This window comes from Populus nigra, chromosome 12 (assembly GCF_951802175.1).
Source record: "Populus nigra chromosome 12, ddPopNigr1.1, whole genome shotgun sequence".
Taxonomy (NCBI): Eukaryota; Viridiplantae; Streptophyta; class Magnoliopsida; order Malpighiales; family Salicaceae; genus Populus; species Populus nigra.
The window spans coordinates 11,610,618-11,634,518 of NC_084863.1; the positions used below are offsets into that span (position 1 = coordinate 11,610,618).

Consider the following 23,901-nt stretch of genomic DNA (forward strand, 5'->3'; position numbering starts at 1 on the left):
ATATGGTGAATGTTAAAAGTATAAAGGGGAAGTAGGAATGAAGTAAGAAGATAAAAAGAGTTATTGGCAACCAAAGGAGTTTGCCAGAGTTATTGGTATCTATAAGGGATAACCGAATTATTGGCAACCGAAAGGGTTCACTAGATTTATTCGCATTCATAAAGGATAGTTGGGTTATTGAAACTAAAAAGGTTCGCTAGATTGAATGACATCCATTAAAGATAGCTAAATTATTGGCAACCGCAATGGTTCGCTAGATTAATTGGCATCCATAAAGGATAAGCTTATTATTAGTAACTAAAAAAGGGTTGCTAGAGTTATTAGCAACCAAAATGGGTTTGCTGGAGTTATTGACATTCATAAAGGATAACTAGATTATTGGCAACCAAAATAGTTTGTCGGATTGATTGGCATCCATAAGAGATAACCATATTATTAGCAACCAAAAAGGGTTTGCCATAATTATTGGATACTGAAAGGGGTTTGCTAGAGTTATTGGCAATCGTAAGGTTTAGCTGGAATTAAATAGTATCATAGATGATAGTAGTTTAAGGTTGTATTGTATTTAATAACCAAAATGTATAATAAGATATGTAAGATTGTTGATATGCAATATATGATTTGTAGGAAATACAATATTTATGGATTATATTGAAAATCATGAAAAATAAATGAAATACGAAAATAAAGAACCAAAAAACAAAATTATGATAAAAAAGGAAATGAAGTAGAATGTGGAATGACTCACAAGAACCTAAGAAGTGAGACCTAATAAAAAAAGCTCAATTAAAGTAATATTGGTTTGAACCGATTTTGAAACAAAAAAGATTGAATCAAACCAAGCTGAAAGTAATATTGGTTTGAACTGATTTTGAAACAAAAAAAAAAACAAACCAAGTCAAAACTAGTTGGTTTGAATCAATTTTCGGTTTGGTTTGGTTCAAAACCTTTAAAAACTAAATTTTTAGTTTGGTTGTCTTTTTTTGCCCAAAACCGAACCGAAACAAAAAATAATCACCCTTGATGCAAATCAAAATATATCCAACACATACAACTATGCCAGCATAACTTGCAAGGATTAAATTGAAAATTAATAAAATCCAGTGATTGAAGTGCAAAAACACTTGAAGGACCTAAAAGAAAAAAAAATGGTGAATTTAAGAGTGAATAGTTAAATGAGACTAATAGCTCAACTTATTTAGTATATAGTCTCCTCTATTTCTTTTCAAAAACATTATCTCTCTTCAAATATAGTTTAGAATCAATTTATAAAAACATACGAGAATAGGGATAAAATAAGAGGGACTAAATTTATGTTTGAAGCTCATTTTGAAAAATATAAATGAGAAAAAAAGAGCTATGTTTTTTATGTTATTTTTGGTCCATGATCTTTTAATTTTTCTAGTAATAGCAAAAAATTATATTTCATAAAATCGATAAATAATTCAACCCTGGAATATTTTATGACATATTAGATAAGTAAGACCATGCAAATCAAAATAATGAACAAGGGAGCAAAGATTTAAATGAAACAAGAAGAGATGGCTTAGAAGATAGGAACTCATTGGTGTATGACAGGCAATGATGTCCTTTTGTTTCCAGGTTTCGTCACCATTCGTTTCCCATTTTTTGTTAAAAAAGATTATCCAAACAGATCCCTATTAAATTCATATGTCTTTCATCCTCTTCTAGACAAAGTCCAAACCAATTCCTTAATTTCCAAACCAATTCCTTAATTTCTTCATCCATGACTTCATTTAAATTTATGGTTCGGCTTGAGAGGATAATATTCCACAGGTTTTATTTTTGCTTGATTTCTAGGTCTGGTCATTTTTGTATTTTAAAAAATGCCATTTGATTTTTATTTTATGTTCAAATAAAATTATAGTACTACTTTTATAATACCAGCAGACGCTCTTATCATATTGTCCATCATGATTTATTTTTAAAATTCCATTCAATGGCTTCCATCAAGTGTTTTCTTTATTATTATTATTATTATTATTATTCAATCAGTAAGATATATATATATATATATATATATATATATATATATTAATGTAGATGTCTAGATCAACTTATACACATTTCAATTAATTCTATGAATTTTTAAATTAATGACCATATAAATCTCTAATGATCCTGAATCTTGTGGGACTCAAACTAATAATTTTTAGATAATAAATCTAAAATTTAATTATAAATTATACCTTTTAAGATTTGTTCAAAATTTATAAGATATAAATATATTATAAATCCAAGCCATGTTTATGTATGCGAGAATCATTACTCGTAGCATTTTATCCTTCTTTTAAAAAAGTCTTCATGTTTAACAAATGGAGCAAACTATTCTTTAGTCTCTAGATTTTGAAATTAACTATAGCTTAGTAATTTATGTTTGAGAACCTTCAATTCTTTTGACACTCGTTGAGTAATGTTTTAAGCATAGTTTTGAAACCCGACCTGGTGGGTCGATCTAGGATTCGGCCGACCCGAGATTAGGACCAGGCTGGGTGGAAGAAAAAATAGAAAAAATCATGATCCGGTATGACCTGGCAAAACCCAGTTAAAAATCTGGTTGAAACCTGTTGATTTTTTTTTTTACTAAAACGATATCGTTTTGAATTTTTTTTAAAATAGAGATAGACCTGGGCAACCTGGTGACCCGGTCAAAACCCAGAACCCGAGTCTTGAACCGGGCCGGCCACCGGGCTAGGTTTAAAAACTATGGTTTTAAGAAAAGGGATCAAGTTATAAGATCTCAAATAAAAGGGAGTAGTAAATAATTAGGTCCAAAATCCAGGGACTAAAGAGAAATACTCTTAACAAATAACAATAATTTTCCTTGTCCCTGTAGTCTTTGGTCTTCTACAGACTAGTTATTTGTCTCCATACACAGCTCAATAGATTAGATTAAAGACTCTTTATCTTCTCTCTTGTCTCTTCCTTTCGCTTACTGACTAAGTAAGTAATCTCCTTACCTTTTATCTTATACGGCGATCAAAGTTTTCAAATCTATCCTTACAGGTGCACTGTTATGTTTGCCTTTGGAGTTCTTTGATTTGTGGGTTCTCTTCGTTTGGTTTGGTTGCAGAGGTAACAGTGTATAAGAAAAAAGGAAAAGACTTTACCTTTTTCTTGTTTGAATCTTTTATATCTGGGTTTTATTTTTATGAAATCACAAATGAGATTTGAAATTTCCTAACCAGGTTTACTTGGTTCTTTGGTTTATTTTGGGTTTGTGGGCTATATTGATGGAGATCTCACTCTCTTTGTGATTATGTATTTTTGGTCATTAATGTTTCATTTATCGGAAGAGCTTATGAATTTGATGTGTAACAAACCACGGTTCGAGCACTGTTTATGTCACCTGGGGTTTGGATTGATAGCCTTAGTGGCATGCTAAAGCGAAGAAAATTTGTACTACTGCAGAATAATTTACGCATTGCTCTTGTCTCTGTGTAATTGTGGAGCAGCTTTTGTAGTATAATTACTTTATGGATATAGATAGTCCTATAAGTTTTGCTTGGTAATGGAACATAAGAAGCTTGTTTTAAGAATAAGCTTTGTATGATTAGTTGCGTTGTTACTTTAAAAAAACATGAAATTCTCCAACCAGACCGTGTAAACATTTATATGTTGTAGGTAATCTGATCTGGCATGATGGGTGGAAGTGCAATAGATGATGATTGGGAGCTTGCTTCACCATCCAATGGGGTTCGAACAGTTGTTTTAGTTGGACGCACAGGCAATGGAAAAAGTGCAACCGGTAACAGTATTCTTGGAAGAAAGGCCTTCAAGTCAAGAGCTAGCTCATCTGGTATTACCAGTACTTGTGAATTGCAGAGTACTGTACTGGGAGATGGTCAAATTATCAATGTCATTGATACTCCTGGTATGGACAGTAAGCTATTTTGCTTGGACCAAGTTTTCTGGAAAATGTTAAGATTAATTAATCTTAACATTTTCCAGAAAACTTGGTCCTACAAATCATTCCACTTCATCCTATTTGTTAGTTATGTACCGCATAATTTGTATATGGCTTCATGGTGCATAAGAACTAACAAATTAGCCATTACAGGACTCTTTGATTTTTCTGCTGGATCTGAATTTGTTGGCAGAGAAATTGTCAAATGTATTAATATGGCAAAGGATGGGATCCACGCAGTCCTTGTAGTCTTCTCAGTTAGGACCCGCTTTTCACAGGAAGAAGAAGCAGCCCTTCGCAGCTTACAAACTTTGTTTGGAAGTAAGATTCTTGACTACATGATTGTAGTCTTCACTGGGGGAGATGAGCTTGAAGATAATGATGAGACATTAGAAGATTATTTGGGCCGCGAGTGTCCACAACCTTTAAAGGTTACTCATTTTGTTTTTGTTTTTATTTTTTCACCTATTACATTTATCAATTGGAAACTTAGTATGATTTCATTTGTTACTTTGGCTTATTGTTTGAGTTGTGCAAGTATGGTATCTCAAGATCTTAAGCTCTTTATTGTCTGGAAGATTAATGGTATCTTTAGTATGTTGGATTTGAACGTAGCTTGTAGCATACAACTCCATGTTGTTTAGAGGTGAAAGTTTGCATGTTCTCCCTCTTTGTTGGTCTCCAGAGAGAGTTATTGTTCAAGTTTGCTAAATTTAAAGATTACTATGCATTACAGCTGCCCTTCAACAAACTAAAATTTAAAGATGCTATCTTTATAAAGCTGGGAAATTTATTAGATTCTGAATTTTAATTAAAAGTTCTAGGAATATATTCATTTTAGTAAATGGTTTATCTTCTTATTGAATATCTTCCCAGAGTTTTCTTTAACTTCTCTCTTCTTTTTGTTTTTCTGCATTCTGTAATTTCACTTGTGTTATTTAGTCATGATTCTGTGTCTTTCTTTTAGTTAGTGGGAACTATAATAAATATTGTGCAAAAATTTATTACTTTTGTTACTTAAATCTATACTTTTGATTTGGTTTTCCAAAAGTGTCAGTAAAGTTGCTACAAGAATTGACTCGTTATTGATTGAAAATAAATAACATGTGTACTTTTGCTAAATCATATAGATCCAAATGCTCTTGGTTGGTGTGCCACCTTTCTGAGTTATAAGATTTTTTATTGCAACTTACGAACTTATGCCTATTACATGGTTGAAAAATGAGTTTAGATGCTATGCCTATTACATGGTTGAAAAATGAGTTTAGATGCAAGCTTACTTATTTCCATTGCATTCCTTATCATCGACTTGCTTATTAGTGCTATTGATTTTTAATTTAAATTGTTATGAAGTTAGAGATAAGATGGATTTACTAGATTTGAGCTATTGCTAAATCGTGCAGATCCAAATGCTCAGGTTGGTGTGATGTTATGATGTTGACATGATTATTAGTTGAAAATAAGTATAAATGCAAAGCTTAATATTTGCAGGGCAGCCTTATACAAAAAAGTCTTGGCTGGCCAGTGCTGATCATGCTTTAAGACCTTGAAAATGTTATTAACTAGTTTAAGAAATAGCTGACATTTGGTTGAATGAGCGAACTAGTTTAGTTAGTTTACTGAAAAATTGTCTGTCAGATGAGCATCTTTTGAAGTTAATTTTTTTTCTTTGTTGTCACCAATAATGATGACACTACCAACAGATTTTGTCAATGTCAAAAGTAAGATTGTTATTCAGGTGAGAGATGGAATGTTTCTGCACTTGAGTGAATGGCCGGATATTTACCTATAGTGATTAAATGCAGGATAACTCATGCAAAATTTTGTAGTTTATTTAAATACATGACAATTTATTGAAATTTTTTTTGCAGGAAGTTCTCAAGTTGTGTGAGAATCGACGAGTTCTTTTCGATAACAAAACTAAAGATTTATCTAAGAGAGCTGAGCAGATGCAGGAGCTTCTCTCCCTTGTAAACAGGGTCATAGAACAGAATGCTGGGCAACCATACAGTGATGAATTATTTGCTGAAATACAGGTTAGTTTTTTGTAAACTTTGGCTATGTTTTTGTACTTCATTGTAAAATTTTTGGGAGGATAACTTGATTGATATGATAGAAAGGGGAAATGAACTTCCGTGATCAACAAGAAGAGGTTAATTCCATGAAAGGGAACATTTCTATACGAGAAATATCAGAGTTGAAGGAGCAGATGCAAATACAATATGAAGAACAGCTGAAACGAGTAACTGAGATGGTATTGCTCGATTCCCTTGTTTTCACAGGCTTCCCATGTTCTCTTGTTTGTAGGATCTGAAGATTTAGTTAGTCTTTAAAACGGTCATGTGCCTCCTATGTTTTTAAAAGATCTCTCTCAGCAAAATCAAGATTCATTTATTCCTCAGGAAATCCTTATTCTATGTTTAATGGTACTGGTCAAATTCTCAGATTGTAATTGTATGATTACAAACATTATAATTTTGTTTGTAATATATTCTTGAATCCTCCTGCTTTTCATAGAAAAAAGAGGAAGTACACCCTTGTGTGTGATTTATTCAATCTGACATTTTATGAACTCTTGTTACTGGGAAACTGCATGCTGCCATTGATTTAATTCACAATGCACTTACCATAGCTCAAGATTTAGAGACAGTATATAGATACTCATGATTTTAATGAATAACGCAGTTGTTGTGAACAAATAATGAAATCTTGCTGCAGTGAAAATTAAGTGGCTACAAGTTAGATTAGCTATTTTGAAAGCATTTTGAAAAGAAGGAAACCCCTAATCACATAATTTTGGCTGGGCACAAGTGTATCAATTATTTTTTGATTTCTATGTTGACGTGTAGGTTGAGATGAAGCTTAAAGAGGCAACCGGTAATCTTGAGCGGCGGTTGGCAGAAGAGCATGCTGCTCGACTTCGCGCAGAAGAGAATGCACAATCAGAGCAAAGGAAATCAAACGAAGAAATTCGCATGCTAAGAGAGAGTCTAGAGAAGGCTCAGGAGGAGCTCCGTAAGAAGGGAGGCTGTGCCATTCTCTGACACAATCGACAGACCATGTTCAGTTGATTGAAAACGTACGAGAATGCTATTGTGTTTGGTGTTTATATTGTGGTTTATGCATGCAGTGCTCTCGCTGCAAATGCTTCTTTGTAATAGTACATGATGCCTGAAATGATACGGTTCCAAGTAATACATACATAATATATATATATATATTTTTTTTTATCCGGTATCCTCACATTCTTTTAAAGGATGAGATTAGTTTTATTCGGGATTTGTGCTGATCCTCAAACTTGTATTTTTATTTTTGCAGGAATATAGTAATGACTTAAGATAAATATTTTATTAGTAATACATACATAATATAATTGATTGATATATCCTGCTCATTTGAAGAATTTTACTATGGTTGAAGATTGCCATAGTGGTTAAAGCACCTTTAGTGGATGTGGGACGCGGATATAATATTGTGGAGTTTCTCTGTTATATATATATATATATATATATATATATATATATATATATATATAATATTTTTTGAAATGGAAACATTGCGTATATAAAAGTGAACCATCTTATTTTCTTTCATTCAAGTTTTTTCTTCTTTGCTTTTTTATTTAACAATTCTTAACCCCTTTTTATTTATTCATTCCTTCTCTTTTTTCTTACTTTTCACTTAACCATTATAGTGTGGATTCGAAAAATTGGTAAACTATATATATATATATATATATATATATATATATATATATATATATATATATATATATATATAATGAAAATGTAACAATGTTTTTTTTTTTAATTTTATTGTCATTTAAATTTTTTATTTTTAATTTAATTAGAATTTGATATTTTATTTAATGTTATTTTGATTTTGAGTTAATGCCTGTTTTGTCTAAATTAAATTAAATTTTATTAATTTAAACCAATTAAAATTTTTAAGATTTAATTTCAATATTCAATATTTTCTAGCTAAGCTTTCATTCAGTTTTTATATTATAATTAATAAATTTATTATTATTTATTAATACATATAATTCTTAATTTATTTAATTAAATAATTACAATAAACTTTTTAAATTTACAGAAAAAAATTATTTAATGGTAAAAAAGCATTAACAATCCGAATCAAACTAATTTGTAATATTGTGGAGTTTCTTGTACTCGTACTTTTGAATGGCAATGGAAGTGAGTTGGGCCGGGTCCGGTTTAGGACCCTCCATTTCTCTCCCAGTAGGTATTGGTTTGGATTCATGCTCTCTCGCATGGCATGTCTCGATTACCCCATTTTCCAGGGAGCCGGTGGATATCGATCGGTAGCTTTCCATCCCTATCCATTTTTGCCCTATCTTCGTTCGTAGTCAATGGTCGGTGCATGCTACATATTCTTTCATTTCTCAGACTACGTGGTATTCTTGGATTAGTTTTAGTTTGTGGATGATGGTTTTTTATCAAACCAGAGTTTAAAGATAACGAGAGAGAGAGCTAATTTTCGAGTCTGCAGAGGATTAATTTCATTGAGCAACAAACCATCTATTTATACAGCATAATGAAAACCAAATTGCAGAAAAATCTGCTACGCGAAGAAATGGTTATAATCTTGAGGAATAGCAACGAATAGAACTGATTCAGCTTAATAAGAGATAAATAAAGTTCATTTTTTTTTTTTTTATTATCGTGAAAATAATAGGTGCCCTTTTAAAGGTTTTTCTTTTCGCAAGTAATTAAGACGATGTTTATATCTATATATGAACTTTATTTATCTGATAGAAATCCTTCAGACTAGAACTAGCATAACCACTGCCTTTCAACAGTGATTTAGTAGAGTTCATACAAAAAATCCATACAAATTAAAGCAGTGCCAATTAATAATGTTGATATCTTATCTAGCTAGAACACATCCAGCTTACATTGACCAGCAGTACTTCAAGGACTGATCTTAACTAGGGCACACACTATCAGATAATATCGTACGTACTGTCTTCATTTTCTGGATTACATATGTATCAAAATACATCAGTTCTCCAGTTTCTTACCTGCATGAATAATGCAGAAAACAATATCAAGTCAACATTCAACGTTTAATCATCCCATTGAAGGAGCACGCTTTTTCGGCTAGTGAAACACGTTCTCATTTGATCATGTAAATCTGTTTTTCAATTCAAATATAAGTGAAAAAGTAATAGATAACATAGAATGCAAAACAATGACAAGAGAAAATGGAAAAGGATGATTACCCAAGATGGAGAATCTTCTTGTTATACGTGTGCGGGTATGCAGTTCCACCCTCAAGAAAATGAGGAGCAAAAAAATTGCGAGAGGCTGCTAATGCCTGGATTGCATTCAGCTCTTCTCCGGTGACCATGTTAGCTTGTTGAAGCCTCTCAACTTCCGCTATCTGAAGTTATTAAGAGTAAAGAACAAGCTAGCCATTTGAGTCAAATGCTGCTATATTTGTCAAGGATAAACAAAAATCAACAGAACCTCAACTACATTTGAAACATAAGAAAATTTAGTTTTCTGCCATACCTTGGTTCGAAGACAGACACTTTCATTTTCCAGCTCAATCTCCTAAAAAGAGGCGTTTAAAACAATTTGAACATGAATCAGAGAAAAAAAGTTTCCAAAATATGAAAGTGAGAGCAAGATAGGAATTACCCTTTTCTGCATATACTCAATTTCAGCTAGCAGCAATTCATGCTGTTGCAATAGACAAGTAGAAAGCACAAAAACTATTGAGGACATATAAAAAACTGTGATACAGAAAATATGTAGAAAGCCGATACACTGATGTACGTGTTAATTATGTGCATGTCAAAAAGAAAGGAAAGACGTAAAATTTTAAGCAACAATGACAAGAAATTTGTTCCTATATTTGCTTCCAATTGTACAAGTTCATACCTTCTTTGACCTGATTCTAGTCATGCCTCTTTCGAGCCTATTCTCCAGCTGCTTTAGCTCCTTCACCGACAGATTACTCACGGCTTCTCCCATTAAGTGCCTACAAGAAAAAAAGGAAAGCATGAGCAGCACCATACTGTGATGAAGATTGTGTAAATGATGAAAGGACCATTTAATCCGTGTATGGGTTCTAATTAAATGGGAAAGCATGCGAATTTGGTAAAGTCTTTTGGTACATTTTCTAAATGCCATGGATATCATTACACCTAAAATGGGATGGATTATGGAAAGGGAATAGTCTGACAAATTCATTTAAGCTATAAACTTTGTATCATAATTCACATGTTGAGTTAATATTGTGCAAATTCGCATTAGGAATTCATTAGCTACCTGCAATATGCAGATGACATGCTAATATTCATCCCCGATAGATATTGATAAGTTAGTTCAAGTCAAGAGAATTCTGAGATGGTTTGCTCTAAGTTTAAGCCTTCACATAAACTTTCATAAAAGCTCCATTATTGGTATCAATGTCGACGATCACTTGTGCTTTTGCTTCGCTACATATATTTTTTGCAGATCAGACTCCTTTTCAAGCAAATATCTCAACATGTCACTAGCTAGGAGCCAATCCATCCCGTATCTCCACATGGAAGCCAATGATAGAGAAGTTTTGTAAAAGGCTTCATATGTGGAAATTGAGATTATTAAGCATGGTTGAACATCTTTGTCTTATTAAAAGTGTCCTTACTTCTTTGCCTATATATTTTATGTATGTATTCAAGATGCCGAAAAGGGTAGGCAAGCTTTTTTCATCCATCCAAAGACGTTTCTTGTGGTGCGGATGTACCAAGAGGAAATTTTTTTGCAAGATCCAATGGAGACTAGTAATACACGATAAGAAACAAGGAGGCCTCGGTGTAGGCTTTTTTATATCGAAAAACAGAGCCCTGCTGCTAAAATGGATTTGGAGACTCTCTTCCCCAGGTACATGTTTATAAAAAATAATTATCTCTTCAATGTACAATCCAGTTTATACGAATGAGATTCTGATTTTCTGCAACCAACCCTCCAAGATTTAGAAGGATATTATATCTATTGTTCAAACTGACGTTCACCATGTCTTCACGAATCATTGCAAATTCATGGTGGGGGATGGCAGTTTAACATCTGTTTTGCTAGACAACTGGATTGGTGACTACCCTCTCAAAACAGCCTTGCCCAGGCTATATCTTTTGTTTTCCTCTAAATCTGCTATGGTGGCTGGCATGGGTAGATGGAGCAATGGAATCTGGCTCTGGTCTCTGTAATGACGCAAACCTTTATTTCATATTGAACAAGAACAACTATCACTTTTATCATCTTTGTTGGATTCCAAGCCTTTGTTCTGCCACAAGATGGATACGAAAATCTAGACTCTCAATAACGATGACCTCTTCAGTGTAAAATCTTGCTCCAAAATGATGGACCAGTTGCTCTATGGTGGAGCCAAACCATTTCAATTTTTTGTTTGGATAAAACTAACCCCATCAAAAGTGCAACTTTTCCTTTGGCTCCTTATCTAAGATAAAGTAACCACAAAAGATTTTCTATTTAAGCATGACTACCTCACCCTTTAGGAATCAAAATGCGCTTTCTATAATAAAAGCTTGGAATCTTCAAGTCACCTCTTCACCTCTTCATTCACTACCACTTCACTTGGAATATATGGATGAAACTACTTTCTAATCGGGGCCTTTACAATGTTTTTTCAAAATCTGTTGACGATATGTGATACCAATGGTTAAAGACAAGCAGCAAAATCTCTCATGACAGCTTTTTTTCTCATGTGTTATATGGAATCTTTGGCTCCACCAAAATGATGTTATTTTTAATGATGCTGCCCCTAACCTTCAAATCTGTTTCTCCATGGTGTGTTAAATTATTGTTTTATGGATGAGGCTTGATTCCAGCTCTTTAGAGCTTAATATAGAGAATGTTCAGTAGGGAGGAGTTGATTACTTATGTTTTTTTGTTCCCCTAATTGTTACACTCCCCTGTTTCATGCAATAACTTTTGTGCTTTTCTTTTCTTTGTTTTCTTTTCTCTACTTGTTCATCTAATGTAAGTTAGGCTATTATTTTTGTAGTCATTTTCTTAATAAAAATTTTGACTATTACCAAAAAAAATATTGTGCAAATTCATTTAAGATAAACTTTGGTGCTCACAAAAGATAGGTTTACAAAATATTTTTTGTATCTAAAAGGTAGGTTTCAAGGTAATGATTTAAATTGTTTTTTTCTTGAAAAAAAAATTAAAACTGCAACTCATATTTTACTTTACAGTGAACTGATTTGGAAGTCGTGGTCTCAAGTTATAAATTGGTTGGGACAATAATTGATCTTGCCTTAATCTTTTGATGACTTTTTCTTATTATGGAATGGCATGGTATGAGAACCTATGCAAAAAAAGGTGTGGTGTTTGTTCTTCTTTGGTATAGTTTGGTCTATTTGGAATAAATGATTGCAATAATCTGATTTTTAATAAGAAATAAACATATTGGGTTGATGTGTACTATTCTCTTTTTCATTGAGTTTCTATTTAAGCAAAATATGACGAGGGGAGTTTCTGTTATACCGAGTCAGATTTACTTTGTTCATCAAATGATTTTTTTATATGAATTAATAGGACAAAATCATATGGCCATATAATTCTGATGGAAGTTTTTCAGTTACGTCTTGTAGCACCCTAATTGATAGTACCTCTTCTGCTAATGATAGAGTTTTTGAAGCTAATGCCTGGATTAGAGGGGCTCCTCCAAAAGTTCAGGTGTTCCTCTGGTTGACAGTCCAAGACAAAGTCAATACAAAAGCTTTTCTCCATCATCAGAATGTTTTGCCCGCCATACAAGCTTCACGTGTCTTTTGCAAATCAGATTTGAAAACTTCAGAGCACCTTTTTATACACTGTAACTTTTCTAGAAGTGTTTGGATGAAAGTTTTGGTTTGATGGGGTATTCAATGTTGTTTGCCAAGCACTATAGACTCGCTGCTTCTGCAATGGCCTGGAATGGTGCAGGGTAAATTCCAAAGATTAGCTTGGAGACTAATCTTCAGCAGTACTACTTGGGGTATTTGGTTGTTGAGGAACAAAATTGTTTATGAGAAGGGAACTATAAGTTTGTTTGATTGTTTCTCCACCATCCTTCATCGGATTGTTATTTGGTTGCATAATCTGAATTCAAACTTCATTTATACAGGAAATGACCTTTTAAAATCTTCTGATGACATCAAATTATGGTGTAATAAGAAATCTTAGGTGGTCTCTTTGTGTTTTTTTGTAGCAGATCAGTTTTTTTTCCTTTTTTCTTTTTATCTTGTCCCTATATTTTACTTTGGCTATTGGTTTAATAGCCTTTTCAATATCCTCTCGATGATTATCCAAAAAAAAAAGAGGAGAAATATGAGAAGTGATTCTCCTTAACTACCTCCTTTTATAGGTATGCTAAAGTGGAGTGTTGATGCGTCTTCAAATAATAAACTAAGACCTTAAGGAATTAGTGGTGTTCTGAAAGACCATAAAGGAAAATTCCTTTGTATTTTTTCTTGTCCAATAAGAAATAAGAATTTTAATGAAGCTAAGTTCTTGGCTATTTAAAAAGCTATGCTTTTGAGTATTGACTATTGCTATGCTTTTACAAATCAATGAGTTGTTGAATCAAATTCTTATAATACCATTACTTGGATTAAAAGATAAAATGTTATGCAGCCTTGATGTTTGCAAACTGAATTCAATGATATTTTTAATGCATGCAATAGGGTTTTTTTTTTTTATGTTTTGATCATGTTTATAAAAAGAAAAATTATATTGCAAACTATTTGGATTTTTTTTTTATTCAGGCTCTTTTATGCTTGATTTTGATTATTGGTTTAATTTTGTTAGCACGTTTTCTTACTCTTTTAAGTTTTTTTTGTACTTTTCTAACTAATCCTCTTAATAGTTATAGAAGTTGATTAATAAATCTCTCGTATTTCATAATATATATATATATATATATATATATATATATATATATATATATATATATATATATATCAATTAAAAAGTTTACCTTTAATTTTTTATTACAAAAACTGAATCAATTAATAATGTAAATTTGTACCGTGTAGATTGTACCTGTTAGAATTCTGTAGCAACTGAATTTGTTGACGGATCTTTGCTGATTCTTGTTGATAATACTATATTTCATCCATTTAATACAGGAAAAAGTAAGTCAGGAAATGAATTGAGCAAAAATTCAAGGACTTGGAAAAATTGATAAAGATTAGAATACAGGGGAGGAACAAAAAGCATACCTGGGCATTGATTTCTGTGATAGAGGCAGTATTTGAACTATCTGAACTGACCTTCTTGTACCTATCTATAGTTGATCTTATACTGCTACCAAAAACGAAGAAGTTTCTAAGTTCAAACCACAAAAGAACAGGACTGAGATGCATGGTTAGTTTTTACATCATCACTGTTTCAAATTCTTCGAAGCATCATTAGGGTTTCAAACTGATCATCATGAACATATTGATTTGTTTTCACCATGTTAATTCACGTGCATGAAATACACAACTTGACCTATTGTCAATTTAAAATTGAAAATCAAATCACATGAAAAATAATAATGAAAAGCAGTGCATGGAAAGGTTTCTTTACAGGATTTCCTAGTCAACCGACCCAAACCTAGTATATCATTCTACGTGGAGAAGATATAGAAAAAGATCACACAGCAGTGAAACATCAGCTAATGTTATTGTCAACTTTCCAAGACAGCTCAGTTCATATGCACAGAGAAACAATATTATTCCATTCCTGTAGTTTCTTGCACCTGACGTGCCAGTTAACTATTGCAAAACCTTGCCTTGACTTCTTACTTTCTATCACTAAGATGAAGAAACCCTAGCAAAAGCAGTGTTTTTACTTTTCTGCTTCATTTATTACACCCCAACATAAGAAAGGAAAAACAGAAGACAAGCAAGGAGGATACTGAAAGTAAAACATGCATGGGAAACAAGCAAAAGATGTGAAAGTTTCAAAGCTGAAAATAGAAACAGGAAGACCAAAAAGAGATGGGATCTGCAATCAATGGGAGAGGAAAACGATCAGAGATTTGTTTAAATACTGTGCTGTGAAAAGTAAAGACTGTAATCAATTACACCACTGAAGGAAGAGAAAGGAGTTATCTGTACGTAAACAGGACGCCAAACCAGTACTGCATTAGTTGACATCTTTTTCTTAGTTACATGTCCAGTTGTGAGTTGAAAGTAAGGATATATTTTTGATAGATAGTTCTGTAGCAAGTGAAAGAAGAGTTTAGATGAATAATGATTTCTCTCTTGTGGTCATTGGAGGGGGGATTTTAAGCAGCTTGAGAGCCCATAGACTGCAATCAATTACACCACGACTTGTTTTTTGATTTAAGTATTTAAACTTTAGAGGAGTGATCAATGAAGACACTACAAGAGATTGAACAAAAAGGTTATCATGGGACTGATCAAATTCAGTTCAGGTTTCTTTGTAGGAAAGACAATGGCAAATGTATCTCCCCACGTGCCTTTTCACAAGGACCTAAAAGTGCTCTACTTTCTACTTCGTCCATGGTTCTTTTTTTTTATTTGGTTGGTAGAGCATATTCAACCCCCACAATTGAATCTAAGCGAAGAAAGATAGAATGGATCATTAAAGAAACTTTTAAAATATGTCTAGGTTAGTCTTCACTTTGAGCTTTCATTTTTGTTTGTCCTCACTGACTTGTTATAAAACTTCTCGTATAGAATGAACAAGAGTCCTGTCAAAAGATAAAAGTCTAAGCTGCATGCTGGCAGTGAGAGCTCAAAGTGGAAACAGAAGGTAATGAAAAACTGAGAACCCATACTAGCAATGGAATGGGAAAGGATCAGGCTTAATCATTCAAAGTTCTGTGTCTGTACTGCTATACATTATGGAACCTCTAATAGGGCAGCACCAAAAGGAGAAAAGAGAATCAAGACAATAGCGAGGGCTTGCTTTACAATCCCAGGTCTAGATCCATGGGAAGAAGAGTTATGTTAAGAGATTAGAAAGAACGTGTTGCTTTCTTTTCATCCCTGGCAAAGCCTCATCATGCATGCAGCTGACCATACTATGCTTTATTATTATTATTGTACTGTATTATGTGTTGTTGTTGATAAATTTGTTATTAACTTTTCTTCAACAAGGTAGCAAATGTTTTAAATGAAGTACTAAACATAGTTTTTGCTGTTAAATTAGTCTTATAAATTACTAATTAGCATCTAGTCAATTTATAATTCTCAATAATATAACTATACTAATTGCTCATGGAAGCCCTAATTAAACTTTGAAACCTTAAGACCCTTATTGATCATTTAAATAAGCAGGGTGGATTGAAAAAACATGGCAGATGACTAATAAAAGAGAATACCTGTCATGGACTCAATCAACTAGCATACTTACATTTGCATAATTTCCAAGATGGAAAGCCTCTATAATGCATCTATATATGCAAATCACTATCATCCTTAGAACATAATGGTCATTATAAATAGTAAAATAGCAGAGGGCAAACCTAAATTTAGGAAGCACCTTTCATATGAAAATCATGATTACAGTTTACAAACAGCCAAAATGTTTATTATCACTAGATCCCATTTGATAAATTTGAAGGAACTTGAGGCGGAAAAATCATGAAACGAAAGCATGCGCTTAATATTGCAGATAAACCACCAAAATGGAGTAGAAAGAAAGTGATGATGCCACTATTCTACATCAGCATAAAGAAGAAAAGAACATATGAGTTCCAGCCAACTAAGATCTAATTAGTCAAATGTTCTGATCTGACAAACAACTCCTTGAAAAGCCAAAACTCACGGACAGTTTGCATGATTTAGGATCTACCCTCCTAATATTTCACCCTTCATTGTCTCTTCTTCTTCTATAAAAGAAGTAAATGTACGTATAGTATTACAAAAGAAACAAGACCTAATGATTTGTGAAAAAAGAAAATCTCAGGATCGAAAAAAAAAAGAGAGAACAAACCCTATGGTATGAAGATTTAGGGAAGGTAAAGTTACTTGTTGTTGGCGTACTCATAGAGACGGCCACGGCTAGAGAAGACGATGAGGGAAACTTCAGCATCACAAAGGACAGATAATTCATAGGCTTTCTTCAACAGCCCATTTCTTCTCTTGCAGAAAGTAACCTGACGATTCGTAGTGTTCTCGATCCTCTTGATCTCAATCTTTCCTCTTCCCATGTCTACACAAAAGATTAATTCTTTCACAACCCAAAGAAGCTTCTATATTATATATGCTCTTATCAAGCAATTTTCTTGACCTAATAGCTAGCTTATCTGACTTTTACATTTCATGTCTACCAAAAAAAGCATGGAATAGCTAGGCAAATAAAAACAAAAGAGAGTGTATTATTCCAGTTTAAGGAAGTGCAAAGCTGTTTCCAAGAATTTCACTTGCATTTTTCCTATGCTAAATATAGTCAAAGAATATTTTTTTGGACGAAATAAATCAACGAGTTCACACTACAATATTGTCCCCCAAAAACAAAGAAAGAAACTTGATTTTAAGAAGGTGGGGCGAGGAAAAATGTTCAATAAAAATGCAAAGAAGAACTACAAATTAAAGAAAGAAATATCAGAAGGATGTGTAAAAATGATTAAGAAAAGGGAACGGGGGAGAGTTTGAGCAATGCGTTTTAGCTCAAAAGATCTAGGTGCAGAAAGATGTAAACCACTAAGAAATATGAAGTAGTTAGCTAGGCTAACAAGAATCTCCCAAAAAAACAAAGAACGAAACTTGATTTCAAGAAGAAGCTATGAGGTGAGGGAAAATGTTTAAGAAAATTGTCAAAAAGAACTACAAAGAAATAAAGAAATAAATATATATATATATATATATATATATATATATATATATATATATATATATATATATATATATATATATATTAGAAGCTTAAGGTGTTTAATGAAGATCTGTGAAGAATGACTAAGAAAGGGGAGGAAATAGAGGCGGGGCCGGGAGATCTCGAGCAAGAGGTTGAGCTCAAAAGATCTAGGTTCAGAGAGACTTAAACCACAATAAGAAATATGAAGAAGGGCTACAAGAAAAGTGGATGCACACCCTCATCTGATGAAAATCAGAGCAGAATCTAGCATGAGTTAAACAAGATTTAGTTACTAATTATTTTCCTATCCCATTTCTTGTCACTTCTGTTTCTCCTCTCAAGTATTTATCCAGCCATGTTGATGATGACTGTATATGTGGCTGGAGTGAAAATGACATGAATTAATTGCCTCAAAAAATAAAACCTCAAGCGCATCACTTAAGACCAGCTGATCTAGAAGTCGAACTGAAGATAGAGAGCTTCAAAAACACATGGAAAAAATAAAGAAAGAAACCCTTCTCTTTAATCTTCCCTCTCATTCTTAACTGTATGCTTCTTCAATGTTTTTTTAGTACAAAAGAGAAACACAGAAGGGGAAAAAGGTCAGCTGAAGAAACCAGGTCAAATTAAACAACACATGGATTTTGCACAGAAGAAAAGGGAAAGAAAACAAAAGGGAATAACGTTAAATGAAGCAAATCTAGGGAATGGGTACTGAAGCAAAGAGAAAAAACTGGGGGGGGGGGGGGGGGGGGGGAGGTGTTCACATGTAAGGTAAAGAAGAAGATTCTGTTTTGAGTTTTTTTCACTGGCAGAAAAATCTATGATAAAATCTTTGCTTATTTATGCACGAAACCATGCATTTATAAGAACATTTGCATATTTTTAGAAGAAAGGAGCACAGACCTGCAGGCTTAATCTCCGGCCACTTCAGCTTTCGGAAAAATGTTTAGATTTCTGAAAAAAGTGGAAGTGCTTATTATGACTTCAAGACTCTTCTGCCCTATTTATAGCCTCTACTTTCCTTCGTCTATCTAGACATAGAAACAAGAAGAGAAAAGAGATTATTATTATTATTGTTGTTGTTGTTGTTGTTGTTGTTTTCTTCTCTTAACTTTTCAAAAAGAGGGCAGTGAAAGAGTGAAAAATTGGATTTCTCACAAGGGACATGGGAATTTGGTGTTTTTTTTCAAAAACCTAGATGAAATGAAATGTGGTTGTTCTAGCTGAAATAATGGTTGATGTGCTGATTGAGAGATTGATCCGACACTTCATGTGAAGAGGAAAATGTCTTTGGAAGATTAGGGTTTGGTGCTGCTTTTCCACGTATTATGTGCACTAGTTAGGACGTGTAGATGAAGGCTATAATGGTGTAACTGAATTACCAACAAGAACTCGTACATTTTTTATGCCTTAATTACCAATTTGAAGCTTATTTGCTGGTCTCATAAATGGTAGCAACACATTTGGTTTTATCATCACGAGACAATTATATAAATTATATATTGTAATCTTGTTTAGTAATTTAAATTTTTAAGTGAGATAATTACTTGACATGATATAAAAGCCTTGTATATTGACCGAACGGTCACGAATTCAAATCCATCACTGCTATTTTATTTGATAAAAATAAGTGCAAGATAGTATGAGTTCGTGCAAGTTTTAAGTTTAAAAGACTTTCACTTGAAGAAATATATTAAATAAATATATAAATTATATCTAGAGATCTTACCTATAAAATTTTAGGTGAGATGAATCTTTAAAATCTTACGAGTGATTATAAAAAAATTAATCTTTTGAAAATGATGGATTTGAATGTAAATGATCTTTTTTATGTTAAAATAATTCAATTAACACAAAAAAAATTACGAACACAAAAGAAAAGGAAGCTAGAATTCTTCTTTGTTTATTTTGTGAAAAAGTACCACATTTAACCTAAATATAAAAACTTATATATAGGTTAAACTAAAAATATAATTTTATTCTTAATAAATAAAACAAGATAAATGGGTTATTTAATACTTTAAACTCATGAATAGAAGAACCTAAGTTTAATATACTAAAAATAAAACACTACCAGAAATTCGCTCAATAGCAACGGATTTACCGATTGAATATTTCTGTTGGTAATTTGAGGTCAAAATTACCGACGGAAACTTTTCTATCCGTAATTCAGTCGATAACTACCGACGAAAAGTGTCCGTCGGTAGTTACTGACTGAATTACAAATGGAAAACATTTCGAATTAAAAAAAAGACGGGTCGCTGACGTGAAGGTTTTGGCGGGGTTATTTTTACTGATAGAATCACTGACGGATTCAAAACGACAGCTCGTACAGTGACGTGACCGGTTCACCATTTAAAATGCTGACGGAATCACCGAGGGATTCGAAATGGCAGATCTGTACGGTGACGTGTCGATTTTTTCGTTAGAATAGCTGACGGAATCACTGACAGATCTTCTGTCGGTGAAACCGTCGGAAAAAGTTAATATATGTCCTCTCTACCGACCCTCTCCTCCCCTATTTCTCCTTCTTCTTTCAAATCTCAACTCTTTCCATCTGCAAACAACCAGCCCCCCTCCCTCCTAAACAAAAATCTCCCTCATCTCAGCACAACAAGTTATATTTCTTGAAGTTTTGTGGTCAAAGCATCCGTGTTCTGATTTACCGACGGATTTTCTCAATTTTTGTAAGTAATTCTATCTTTTAAATTTTAACATTTAATTAAATGTCAATTTTATTGTTTTTTTAGTATATGTATTTTGTTAGTAGATGTACATGTTTTATTGTTATTTTTCAAACAAACTTGTAGTATATGAATGTATAATTCTATACCTGTTATGGTTTGTTTTAGATTTTATAAGATTGTATTTGTTTGTAAATTGTTAAAACTTTATGGAATTACCGAATTACATGTGCTGTTTTGAAATAATTAATAGCTTGCTTAATGGGTTTGTTTAAAGTTTTATCAATGGCATTGCCGAGTGGTAATTTCTGTAAATTTATATATATTAATTTGTATGGACGTTGATAAATGATGATGAATATTTAATATTTTTTGAGAAGTTGTGATTGGTTTGTTGGATAATATTGAGGTAAAGTAATATTTTTGCAAGTTTATTTACCTAACTTAGTTAATTAATACATGATGTCATCATAATTTTATAGAGGTTCGATATAAGTCATGGATGTATCGAGATTTACCCCAAGGATTGCGGAGGATTGATTATTGTAACGGGGTTCAGGGTTTTATTAATTTTGCAACATCTATTCTCAGAAATTTTACTGGAGGCGGTATTAGATGTCCATGCAGGAAGTGTCAAAATAAAAAATATCTGCATCCATGTTTTAATGATACATCTTCTACACAAAGGGTTTATGGAGAATTACCAGTGTTGGTATACACATGGAGAAGTATTTGTTAGTAAGAGGAGAATAAGAGAAACGATGGTTGGGTCTACTTCTAGTGCTAGCAACGTGCATGAAGCGGCAAATGACAACACTAATCCTTACAGAAATATAGTTATGAATGCAATGAGAATGAATCAAGGTAATGTCAGTCAATGTCCAATCGTAGAAGAAGAACCTAATGCAGATGCAACTAGGTTTTTTGATTTATTGAAAGATTCTGACGAACTATTATGGGATGGTTACATGAACCATAGTAAATTATCAGCTGTAGCACAGGTGTTCACCATCAAGTCAGATCATGGGTTGAGTGAGGCCGGGTATAACAAGATTATTGAATGGGCGAGAAGCATTTTACCTGAAGGGAACAGGCTGAAAGAGAACTTCTATGCTGCAAAGTCAATGATGAATCCCCTTAGTTTAGGATACCAAAAAATTAACATGTGCCATAACTTCTGCATGTTATACTACCTTGAAAATGCTGAGATGACCGAGTGCATGACATATGGGCATTCCTGTTACAAACCTAGAACTGGCAGGGGAAAGACTCTAGTGGTATATAAAAAACTTAGATACTTCCCGATCACACCTAGACTGCAGAGGTTATTCATGTCACCAAGGACTGCTGAGCATATGACATGGCACCAAGCACATGATGCGGTTAATGGTGTGATGGTGCATCCTTCTGACGGTGAAGCGTGGAAACGCTTTAACAGTGTTCATCCTCACTTTTCAGCTGAATCAAGAAAAATGTGTCTTGGGTTGTGTACAGACAGATTCAACCCATTTGGGTCATTTGCTGCTCCTTATTCTTGTTGGCCGGTCATACTCACAGTTTATAACTTGCCACCGGGAATGTGTATGAGGCCAGAGTTCATGTTTTTATCTACTGTCATACCCGATCCAAGCAGCCCAGGGCAGAATATAGATGTTTGTCTTCAACCGTTGATTGATGAGTTGGCGCAATTGTGGTCCTCCGGAGCTCTGACTTATAATATATCGAGGAAACAAAATTTTCTTATGAGGGCGGCTTTGATGTGGACTATCAATGATTTTCCAGCTTATGGAATGCTTTCTGGTTGGAGCACGCATGGGAAACTTGCATGTCCATACTGCATGGAAAACAACAAGGTATTCACGCTAGCAAACGGAGGTAAAGCTTCTTTTTTTTACTGTCACCGTCGCTTCTTGCCACTTAATCACAGGTACAGAAAGCACAGAAAAGATTTCTTTGTTAGCAGAGTTGAAAAAGATGTTGCATCCCCGCGTCTTTCTGGTGAAGAATTGCATGATGTTGTATCAGAGTACGGTGACATTGTGTTTGGCCTTTAATCAGGTAAGCAAAATTTTCCTGGTTTTGGTTTGACCCATAATTGGGTAAAACGAAGTATCTTTTGGGAGCTTCCTTATTGGAAGACCAATCTGCTCCGCCATGACCTTGACGTCTTGCACATCGAAAAGAACATGTTTAAGAACATTTTCAACACCGTCATGGATGTGAAGGGGAAGACAAAGGACAACATCAAGGCTAGATTGGATAAAGCTTTATACTGTAACCGTAAAAATATGGAGTTGGTTTATGATGAGTCACGGGTCGCAAAACCAAGAGCAAGCTTCGTGTTAGAGAAAAACGCACAACTGCTAATTTACAAATGGTTTAAGAGTCTGTGTTTTCCGGATGGATATGCATCGAACATATCAAGACTGGTTAATATAGAGGACTGCAGATTGTATGGAATGAAGAGTCATGACTGTCACGTGTTTATGCAAACACTCATCCCATGAGCTTTTCATGATTTGTTGCTAAAGGGAATATGGGATGCACTCATGGAGATCAATCATTTCTTCAGAGATATATGCTCCAGCAAGTTGAATGTTGAGCACATTGAGAGGCTTCAAACGAATATCGTCGAGACACTATGCAAACTTGAGATGATATTCACTCTATTATTTTTTGACTTAATGGAGCTTCTCCATATACATCTACCGTTCGAGGCAAAAGCTGGAGGACCGGTTCAATATAGATGGATATACCCATTCGAATGGTTAGATATTACAGTTGCAATGTAATTCATATATAAAAGTATTTTCTATGTTTTTCTTAATTGAAAATACTTGATTAATTCAATACAGGTACTTGTTTAATCTTAAGAAAAAGGTTAATAACAAGGCACATGTTGAGGCTTCGATATGTGAGGCCTATATTGTTGAGGAGATTTCAACATTTATCTTGTACTATTTCGAACCTCATCTAAGAACGAGAATCAATCGCGTTCCACGACATGATGATGGCGGTGAAGTGCCTTCTAGTGGGAACTTGTCAATATTCTCCAATACTGGACGACCCACACCTTAAAATGCCGTAAGAGGAAGATATTTGTCGGAAATAGAGTTCAAACAAACACACAACTATGTTCTATTTAACTGTGATGAGCTGAGACATTTTATTCAGTAAGTTTATATATATATATATATATATATATATATATATAATACTAATTAAACTTTGTTAGTAATATATTGTTAATTATATATTGTAATATCATACACTCATTATCACTTGCAGGCAACATCGAAAATATTTGCTCTCCAATAACTCACAGCTGACCGAATCCCAGATCTTTCAATTACAAGATTAACAATTTGCCACGTGGTTCAGAACACATGTAAGCACTATCACAAACTCATTCTAACTTGCAAAATTACTGTACGTATGCATGTCATTACGA

At 33.4% G+C, this 23,901-nt stretch overlaps 2 protein-coding genes across 4 annotated transcripts; one reads left to right on the forward strand and one right to left on the reverse strand.

Moving 5' to 3' along the window:
• The first annotated feature begins 2,838 nt into the window (after positions 1–2,838).
• LOC133670038 (immune-associated nucleotide-binding protein 9-like) lies at positions 2,839–7,158 on the forward strand. Of its 3 annotated transcripts, none has more exons than XM_062090441.1 (6): positions 2,839–2,964; positions 3,646–3,895; positions 4,082–4,359; positions 5,800–5,964; positions 6,045–6,182; positions 6,778–7,158. In XM_062090441.1, exons 2-6 carry the CDS (start codon positions 3,661–3,663, stop codon positions 6,970–6,972), a joined length of 1,011 nt encoding a protein of 336 aa, XP_061946425.1. In that variant the 5' UTR covers positions 2,839–2,964; positions 3,646–3,660; the 3' UTR covers positions 6,973–7,158. The 3 variants fall into 3 exon arrangements, with proteins under 3 accessions (XP_061946425.1, XP_061946424.1, XP_061946423.1); XM_062090440.1 differs by having other exon boundaries at positions 2,958–3,096; XM_062090439.1 differs by lacking the exon at positions 2,839–2,964 and adding an exon at positions 3,004–3,027.
• A 2,011-nt stretch (positions 7,159–9,169) lies between these two features.
• On the reverse strand, positions 9,170–17,116 carry LOC133669071 (agamous-like MADS-box protein AGL11). The gene is made up of 7 exons (XM_062089083.1): positions 16,935–17,116; positions 14,172–14,253; positions 13,993–14,054; positions 9,838–9,937; positions 9,595–9,636; positions 9,466–9,507; positions 9,170–9,334 (listed from the first exon to the last, which is right to left on the reverse strand). Exons 1-7 carry the CDS (start codon positions 17,114–17,116, stop codon positions 9,170–9,172), a joined length of 675 nt encoding a protein of 224 aa, XP_061945067.1.
• Positions 17,117–23,901: the final 6,785 nt, after the last annotated feature.

Coding starts and splice junctions, on each gene's coding strand:
- LOC133669071 (XM_062089083.1), bottom strand. CDS start 17,116: ATGGGAAGAGGAAAGATTGAGATCAAGAGGATCGAGAACACTACGAAT. Junction 9,637..9,837: donor CTAGAATCAGGTCAAAGAAG/GTATGAACTTGT, acceptor CTATTGCAACAG/CATGAATTGCTGCTAGCTGA. Junction 9,335..9,465: donor GTGTCTGTCTTCGAACCAAG/GTATGGCAGAAA, acceptor TAATAACTTCAG/ATAGCGGAAGTTGAGAGGCT.
- LOC133670038 (XM_062090441.1), top strand. CDS start 3,661: ATGATGGGTGGAAGTGCAATAGATGATGATTGGGAGCTTGCTTCACCA. Junction 3,896..4,081: donor CAATGTCATTGATACTCCTG/GTATGGACAGTA, acceptor TAGCCATTACAG/GACTCTTTGATTTTTCTGCT. Junction 6,183..6,777: donor TGAAACGAGTAACTGAGATG/GTATTGCTCGAT, acceptor GTTGACGTGTAG/GTTGAGATGAAGCTTAAAGA.